This window comes from Trichomycterus rosablanca, chromosome 4, assembly GCF_030014385.1.
Source record: "Trichomycterus rosablanca isolate fTriRos1 chromosome 4, fTriRos1.hap1, whole genome shotgun sequence".
Classification (NCBI taxonomy): Eukaryota; Metazoa; Chordata; class Actinopteri; order Siluriformes; family Trichomycteridae; genus Trichomycterus; species Trichomycterus rosablanca.
The window spans coordinates 33,602,149-33,611,177 of NC_085991.1; the positions used below are offsets into that span (position 1 = coordinate 33,602,149).

At 34.5% G+C, this 9,029-nt stretch overlaps 2 protein-coding genes across 2 annotated transcripts; both read left to right on the top strand.

Annotated features, from left to right (window-relative positions):
• The first annotated feature begins 151 nt into the window (after window positions 1–151).
• Window positions 152–1,067, top strand: zgc:194655 (uncharacterized protein LOC794380 homolog). Its single transcript, XM_062993248.1, has 2 exons — window positions 152–367; window positions 446–1,067. Exons 1-2 carry the CDS (start codon window positions 223–225, stop codon window positions 595–597), a joined length of 297 nt encoding a protein of 98 aa, XP_062849318.1. The 5' UTR covers window positions 152–222; the 3' UTR covers window positions 598–1,067.
• Window positions 1,068–2,716: 1,649 nt separating this feature from the next.
• si:ch211-212k18.13 (ubiquitin carboxyl-terminal hydrolase 47) lies at window positions 2,717–8,368 on the top strand. The gene is made up of 11 exons (XM_062993249.1): window positions 2,717–2,861; window positions 3,053–3,163; window positions 4,147–4,277; window positions 4,346–4,416; window positions 4,512–4,634; window positions 4,732–4,827; window positions 5,903–6,031; window positions 6,161–6,289; window positions 6,370–6,392; window positions 7,542–7,576; window positions 7,748–8,368. The coding sequence occupies exons 1-11, from the start codon at window positions 2,803–2,805 to the stop codon at window positions 7,861–7,863; spliced, it is 1,023 nt and encodes a 340-aa protein (XP_062849319.1). The 5' UTR covers window positions 2,717–2,802; the 3' UTR covers window positions 7,864–8,368.
• Window positions 8,369–9,029: the final 661 nt, after the last annotated feature.

Genomic DNA, 9,029 nt, shown 5'->3' on the forward strand with positions numbered 1-9,029 from the left:
TCTGTGTTTTTTATTATTTGCATTTTTCATGCTGTCCCAACTTTTTCTGATTTGGGGTTGTACATTATATTTCAAGACTGCTATGACATGCAGAAAGCACTCACAATGCGCTACCACACTGACTAGGACTGCAAGGGCGGAAACATTCAGCAGTTTTTATTAAGGTGAAAGTGAAAGTTTGCAGCAGTAACTCGCTCACTTCATCTCGACTCTTCGTTCAAAATGGGGAAAATTTACCAACTTCACGTTATCGGTTTACATGATGAGAGGAAAACTATCGACATTGCAACCTCTGAAGAGGATTTTAACAACACGACAGTTTCGACTTTAAAAGAGAAACTGATCCAGAAATTCCCGGAATATAAAGGTAATATTATACATGTTAAAACATGACATGACGTAGCATAAATGCATCTGACATGAATCTAAGTTTATCTTGATTTAGGAGTGGATATGACACTGATATACACAGATAAAAAACTTGAGGACAACGACACTTTCTCCCAGCATCAGATGCACGATCACGCCACCATAATGGTCGTCTCAAGACTACCTGGAGGATCCGCGGTCTGTCTGGCAGTGAGAGTGGCAGCATGAGCAGCAGATAAACTACAGCATGTGTGGATGGACGCCAGACTTTCAGTCCTGACTTCTCGATCTTTACCCTCCTAACTATTATTCATAACTGTTCACTTAATATAAATGATCAGTTCACGTCATTTTGATATCCTATTATTTAGTTACCTAATATGCCATTATTATTGTTATTATTATTATTATTATTATTATTGTTATTGTTAATAATAATAACTTGATTTATGACGTGATAGACAAATACAATTCAAACAGTATGTTTATTGTTAAAATAGTTAAAAGTTAAAATGCAAACCTTTGGCAATTTCTTTTGTCACTGTATGGTAATGTTTCTGCTAAAATAAAACAATTAACTTTGTATTTTTTTGCCATAGTTGAAAAAAGAAAAGAAAGGAAATTTAGTGTTACGATGCCAGCTTATTAACACGGTACATTTTAAAACAAAAACATTAATAAAAATAGAATAAAAAACAGCAGGTGTTATTTTTGTATTTTATTTTGTATAATTATCTTCAGTTATCTTGCCTGAAACAGTGACACTGTTACTGTTAAAAATGTTACTGTCAAAAGTGAAAGTCCAATAATTTTTGTGGTGTGTGTATGGTTCTCTGGAGAGCTATTTTGTCTACTACTGTGCAATGGGCATACCATGCTTTAAAACAGTAGGTCAGTATGCTTTCCATACAGCAGTGATAGCAAGCCACCAAAAGCTCTGCATCAAGTTGTTTTTTCTGAGTATTTTTTTAGAAAATAATGCCACTGTTCAGCTTTTATAAGCAGAGCAGTGGTGTTTGTGGTCCAGGTGAGGTCCTCTGGGATGTGGATTTCTAGAAACTTAAAGGTTGAGATATTTTTAATTTCTTCTTTTGTGTTTAAATTCTAAAATTATAAGGTCAGTAATAACATATTTGTCCTGATATCGATGACTGCCTAAATTAATCTTTCTTTTTTTGCTGTAGAGTGAATACATGCATACTTTTCTCTCAGTCTCACAACTCTTTAAATATTTTCATATCATACAATAGTGGTATTTGAAAAAGTCTACAAATGCTGAGGACAACCCTGAAATGGCCAGTGCAGTGTAAAGGTGTACTAATAAATATTTCACTAGAACACACACACACAAAACAGAACTATTAACAGAACATAATTAAGGGAGAGAGGCCCTCTTGGTCTAATGCTCAAATCAAAATTTGCTGTTAGACTACAACCACAATTGGTTTTAAAATAGAAAGCTGTTGTTTAAAGAATAACAGAATAGTACTGTTGCAAACTATACTTTACACTGTATTTTACAGCTTTACAGTGTAAAATTTTTGTCATGTAATGTTTCAAATGAAAACATCTATTTCTAATTTATACACAATGTACAGTATATTGACCTTGTATTTTAAAATATGGCACAGAAACTATTGATGTATGAGCATAAACAAACATGTTTATAAACATCAACAGTGAAAAAGTGTTCAATCATCATAATAAACATTTATATGTAAATACATATGTAAATAAATAAAATTCTAGATATCAATGGAACAAAGAGAAATTGCAACACGACGGAGAGGGTCAAAACAAAACCAAAAGGATGTAAAATGCTTAATCTGAAGCATAGTGTTAAAAAGTATTTTAAAAATTGAATAGAGGATCTCTGCTCTGTGGTTGAGAAGAGCTAAGATGAGTGGATCCTATTTATCAGTGTGCCCTGGAGACCTGGGTTTAATTCTTGCATCTGGTCACTGGGATGTTCTTCCTGTATTTGCTTGATTTTCCTTACCGTTCCTTTCGATTTCCTTCTAACTCTCAAAACATGTAATATAGAATACCTGGTCTAAATTACTCCTAGATGCTGTGTCATATTAACCTAGCAGGGGCCAATGTTAATATGAAAACACTTGTGTAACTCTAAAAAAAAAAATCCAACCTTGGTTATTTGGCAACCATATTTGAAAAGCGTGCAGCCTTACAACAGCCACTGAATTGAACAGTTACCGTAATGATGCACTTTGCACCTTGAGCTACAGGCGCATGACAGCGGGATTATGACGTCTAACCCGCGTGACTGAGTAGAAACTAAATGAAAGTAAACAGGTTACTGAAACTTTAAACGAAAGTGAAACCTAAAGCGCGATTTGCGTTGAAGATTTGGGCATTTTATACGAAGAATTTCAAATAATAATTTCTGTCGGCAGACAGTAACCCAGCAGTAAAATGGGAATTGTCTTTAGTTTATTCAACAACCTGTGCCGAACATCAGCTCTACCAGCAAGGTAGGAATAGTTTGGTCCTTATGTACTGGGTCAGCAAGTGTTTCACTTGAAATGTTTAGTGTTTTCTCCACAAAATCAGTTTTGTTAAATCTAGACAATAACTACAACCTAAATATGAAAACATTTTAAATAAAAACATACAAATCCCATAACAATTTAGTATTTACATGTAAAATCTTTTTTTTACTCAGACTTGATAAAAAATGTTACCATGGTTTGAAAAATCAGGGTGCAACCTGCTACCTGAACACCGTGCTGCAGTGTCTCTACATGACCGAAGACTTCAGAAACTACATAAAGAAGTAATAACTATTTTACAATTTAATACCTTAGCTTCAGTATCTTACCTTTAAAACCCCATATATTTTACATATATGTCACATACACAGACTAGGCATAACATTATGAACACTGAAGTGAATAACACTGATTATCTCTTCATCATGACACCTGTTAGTGGGTGGGATATATTAGGCAGCAAGTGAACATTTTATCCTCAAAGTTGATGTGTTAGAAGCAGGGAAAATGGGCAAGCGTAAGAATTTGAGCGAGTTTGACAATTGCCCAATTGTGATGGCTAGATGACTGGGTGAGAGCATCTCCAAAACTGCAGCTCTTGTGGGGTGTTCCCGGTCTGCAGTGGTCAGTATCTATCAAAAGTGGTCCAAGAAGGAACAGTGGTAAACCGGCGACAGGGTCATGGGCAGCCAAGGCTCATTGATGCACGTGGGGAGTGAAGGCTAGCCCGTGTGGTCCGATCCAACAGACGAGCTACTGTAGCTCAAATTGCTGAAGAAGTTAATGCTGGTTCTGATAGAAAGGTGTCAGAATACACAGTGCATCGCAGTTTGTTGCATATGGTGCTGCAAAGCCGCAGAGCAGTCAGTTAGGAAGGAGGTCATAATGTTATGCCTGATCGGTGTATAAACATGTAATTAACTTTAATTTCTGTTTGGACCATGAGTGCTTTCTGTGGTACTATGAGTGCAACTAAACACTTTTTATTATTTGATATGGGTCCTTTATATGGGATAGATTTGACTGAATACTGGATGTGCACTATAAAGTGATTTTCAACTTACATCTGTCTATTTACTCATATTTAGCTTGCTTTACTCTAGGTTAAGTGCATATAATCAAACTTTGTTATTGCCAGTTTAAGTTACAATTTCTTGGTTACTTTACATTATTGTGCTATTAATATTTAGAATTCACATTTTGGAATTGACCTTAAAGTTGGAAAAATAGTTATTTACCTTTTTGTCTGATAATTTTTGCATGTTAGCTCTAAACAATGTTCAGAGGATTCTGAGGGAAGTGCTGCTCTGACTCAAGAACTTCATAAACTCTTTGAAAAACTAGAAAGTGCTGTTGGTACTACTGAAGGAATAACACAATGTTTGGGCATATGTAAAGGTAAGTTATTGTCAGCATTTGTGGCTGCACAGTTTGTTTCTTGGTTGTTTATACTCTCCTGTTTTCAGTTCATGAGCAGCAAGATGCACTAGAATACTACCAAAAAATTATAAAAGCAGTCAGACCACCAGCATCTGAGGTAGTATTTTTTTTGTTTATGTGCATGTTTACGGCAGTATCTTTGTAAATACATAATTTGCAAATACCTTATTTAATATATTACACAATTCTCAGGTCTTTAAAGGAGAAATGAGCAGCAACAGTAAGTGTCTACATGGTCACCTTTCTGAAGAGAAGGATCCCTTTATCTCAATTCCTCTAGCTATAAAAACTGGACAAAATGAAGTGTACAAAGTGGTAAATGAATAAATAAAAATCTTTTTTCTTATCATTGAATTTATCAGTCAACAGTTTGGTTTTATTCAAAATTTTATTGAAATGTTGGATTTTTCAGGAGGAGGGGTTAGAGAATTTTTTTGCACACTCAAAGTTAGATGAAGACAACTGGCTGTATTGTGAGAAGTGTGACCAAAAAAATGAAAGTGAGACTGTAAGTATTTCATTGCCTGCCATGCAAGACAAATAAGTAAATATTGCAGGAAAACATTTGTAAACCCATTAACTATCACTTGGATTTCTGCCAAAATAACACTGGTCTGATCATCAACTATTTAATGAATACACCTTTAGCCTAAACTGATTACACATAAGGCATTGGGGTTTTCAGTTCACAAAATTCACAGATTTTCTTGCTACTTTACTGGTTCTAATAAAAACTCAATTTAAATGAAAGTTGGTCATTTTGTAAAATGCTATTAAAAACAAGAATCTTTGATCTGTTAATTTTATTGAAGCTTAATTTAACTAACAAATAGTTTGACTGATACTATTAAAAGAACCTTGTGAACTGGGAAAGACACTTGGGTGGCACAGGGTGACTGCTGGAGATCTGTGTGTGTCTAATAATAATGTGTGATGAGTAAATAATAGTTTGAGAGAATTAAAAGACTTGTTTTTTTTTTTACAAAATATCCCTACTCTTTTAGAAGTGGACATGTACTGTGTCATGGTAAATAGCTTTACCATAATTTTTTTTTTATTTACAATAAGTGCAATACTTAATATATTTTGCATATCTGAATGTATACATTATTTTTTAGATATTTTTAAGAGTAAATAACTACACACTATGTGTGCAATATTTTCCCTTAGTTGTATTTCTTTCTGTTTTTTCCTGTCTTCATACTGCTGTAACAAGTTAATTTCCCTATGGGGATCAATAAAGTCTGGGGATCTTATTTTACATTTACATTTTCAGCATTTAGCAGACGCTTTTATCCAAAGCGACTTACACAATCAGCTGAACACGATGAGCAATTGAGGGTTAAGGGCCTTGCTCAGGGACCCAACAGTGGCAACTTGGTGGTGGCGGGGCTTGAACCGGCAATCTTCTGTTTACTAGTCCAGTACCTTAACCACTGAGCTATCACTGCCCTATCTTATCTTATCTTATCTTATCTTATCTTATCTTATCTTATCTTTAGTCTATATTTAATGTTTTAAATCACACACTTTTTATCTAGAACATTTTATTAAAGCTTCTCTTTTACATTCCAAATTCACAGTGGAATGAGATCAAAGTGTATCCTGCCATTCTGACTTTGTACCTGAAGAGGTTTGCCTTTGACTACAAGCAGATGACACTGGTGAAGAATAACTGTGTCATGGATATTCCCCGAACACTAGACATGAAAGTACTAACTTTTTATTAACTCATTCTTTACATTACATAAACTTGTGTTCACCTGTTTGTTCTGGTTATCAGTGTAATGTGTATACACTACGTATGTGTGCTGTTTTTGAAGTAGATATTTTCTTTCCAGAACTGTGAATATGATCTCTACGCGGTTATTAACCACAGAGGTGGACGAAGTGGAGGGCACTACAATGCTCTCATCAAATCCTTTGAAGATAATTTGTGGTACTGTTTTGATGACAGTTCAGTTACAAAGGTACTAAAATTATACTTGTTTTGGTCATAGCTTTTTCTCTTTTGAGGACCATTTAAACATTTTCCTTTTCTCCTTAAAAGGGTTCTAAGAAATCTCTCAATCAGTGAGTATGATTTAACTTCATAATATATAAAATATTGGATAAAATATAATTACCTATTCTAGCATATTAAATGCAAATAAAACAAAAGCAGTAATGTGTTAAATTCACTTTTAAACAAATATTTAAACAAAAATCTTAACAGAGGATTTTGAATGTTTTTCTTATTATTTTAATGTAATTAATTTATGTGTTCTCCAAAAATACATGCTTATGTCTGAGATATGTCACAAAAGAAGGAACATTGTAAAATGTCCAAAAAAACAAGAAAACAATAATCCTATTATGCAATAATCTTAGAATAAATAAAAAAGGAAATAAGTATCCAAGAAAGGCCAAATTCTTTGTGAGCAAGAATGGGTTTAAGCTCACCACTTTGTAAAAAATAGTTTACATTACTTAGGAAGCACATGCAAGGAGTTTAAGCATTTGACTTAGTACAAAACACACCAAAACATTTAGGTAATCCTGAGAAGTTTCTGTGCATTATGTACTAGGCTGGCAACCACTGCTAAATGTACTTTCAAACCCTCACTCTGCATGCATTAAAAACAGCATGCTTCTGTAATAGATATCACCACATGGATTTATAAATACTTATTGTTTATTCAAATAATGCAATCAGATTCTTTATAGCATATGTAGTTGTATATGTATATGCATATGTATATGTATTTAGAAATCTACACATTGTTGGTACATATGGTGCTTTCTAGACATTCTTCTTCAAAACATTTACGCTTATTTTAGCATGACGGAGTCAAACCACATACAACATGTGTTACAACACATGACTGTGTGTAATCTAAAATTTTGGGAGATAGACTGATTTGACAACAGTCCGGACCTGTCTCCTACTAAGAAGTTGTGCAATATACCACAGTAAAACCTGTAGCCTTGCACAGCTCTATACTTACATAAAATATTATTGCAAAAACGAATTCAACTGTTGTTCTTAGTCCTTAAATGATTATTTAAAGTGATTATCTACAAATTAATTAGTTCATGAGTTTAAACACAGGCCAAAGATCATTTTAAATAACTGCCTTCTGTTTTTATTAGCATTTAAATGTGTCCCAGTTTTTCTGCATTTAGGGTTTGTATGTTAAAGTATTGACCTGTACAGTACAGACCTGTATTGTTTTGTTTCAGCTCACGACTGGCCTACTTACTCATGTACAAAAAAAGTAAGTACATTTGTTTTAGCCTTGCTCACTAATGATAACTGCAGTATTCATCTGTAGTTGAACATCTTGCTACTTCAATCTTTTCCCACTTAAACTATCTTGAATAAAAAAAAGTGTAAGTTCAAAATATCTGTTTATGTTTGATTTTATATGTTCACCTTCTTTTTGCAGAGGAGTCAAACCAAGGGAAGCATCTAATACAGTGGATCCTTCTGCATGTGGGGTTTGCTTTTCTGATGAACCTGAAATGTAACACAATGACTAGTGCCGTTTTTTGTGGAGCTTAAAATTGCTAATGGAATGAGGTTGGTAGGGGGACCCAGGCTGACACGCTTGAATGTTTTTATGTATGTATGTATGTATGTGTGTGTCTGTATTTTATTGTTTATTGCTTTTTACCTCAACCTAACTGTTTTTCTTTATTGTTGTATTGCTGATTACTTTAAGCTGCAGCCTTATAAAAGTATGTTAAATATGATCTGATTACAACGACATCAGCTGTTGATAGAAATGTATAAATAAAATGCAAATCAAACTCTGTTTTACACTTTGGTTACATTCATGACAGTACAGGTAGTTACAGGATATTTCAATTTCACCTCACTTGCATGGCTTCGGACTGTGGTAGGAAACCAGAGATCCTGGAGGAAACCCACCCAGACATACAGAACATTAAAACTCCACACAGAAAGGACCCGGAACACATTTGGTGATGTATAATTTGTAGGGCTATCGTTAACTGCGTTAATTAACACGATTTATGCGTTAAAATGTTCATTGCGATTAAAAAAATGCAACTATTTTTATTGGGCTGTGTTTGTGCCACGTAAATATGTGTCTCTGTGGTAATTTGTGCTGCTTTAACACAGTAACATTGTGTTTATACTGTATAACGATAACACGGGCACGACAAGTGTCGTGAGTTAAAAAGGTCTCGAGCTGCTGCTGCTGCATATTGTGAAAATATCGGGTATTTTAAATAGTCATTTTCAAAAAGCGTGAGAAATCATCACTAGACAAAATTAGTTATTAATTGACGCTGTAATATCATCTTTGGTTAGAGGTTGTCTGAGCGCACGGATACGCATTACAGGCTAAATGAGCTCAGACTCGGTATTTCAGATTAATTTGGATGGAAAGCGCATGGAATGTACACGGAACATTACAAACACTGGTGTTAAATGGATGACAATGGACTGTATAAACGCTTTAACATACTTAAAGATGTGGGTCGACAGGACGTTATACGTGTTGCACAGGGGCGTAATTACTCAATCACTCACCTCACTGCCAACCCCCCCCCCCCCCCCCCCCCCCCCCCTCGCCAGGTCATTATTATTATATTACAATATTTTCGTTAAGTAAAATTATAATAACTAAAGCTGTGCATTAAAAATACCAGAGGCAGGAATTTGGACTTGAAGTCTAACTTCTGAGTGAGTACTTTTAATTC

Coding starts and splice junctions, on each gene's coding strand:
- si:ch211-212k18.13 (XM_062993249.1), top strand. CDS start 2,803: ATGGGAATTGTCTTTAGTTTATTCAACAACCTGTGCCGAACATCAGCT. Junction 2,862..3,052: donor ACATCAGCTCTACCAGCAAG/GTAGGAATAGTT, acceptor TTTTTTACTCAG/ACTTGATAAAAAATGTTACC. Junction 4,417..4,511: donor TCAGACCACCAGCATCTGAG/GTAGTATTTTTT, acceptor CACAATTCTCAG/GTCTTTAAAGGAGAAATGAG.
- zgc:194655 (XM_062993248.1), top strand. CDS start 223: ATGGGGAAAATTTACCAACTTCACGTTATCGGTTTACATGATGAGAGG. Junction 368..445: donor GAAATTCCCGGAATATAAAG/GTAATATTATAC, acceptor ATCTTGATTTAG/GAGTGGATATGACACTGATA.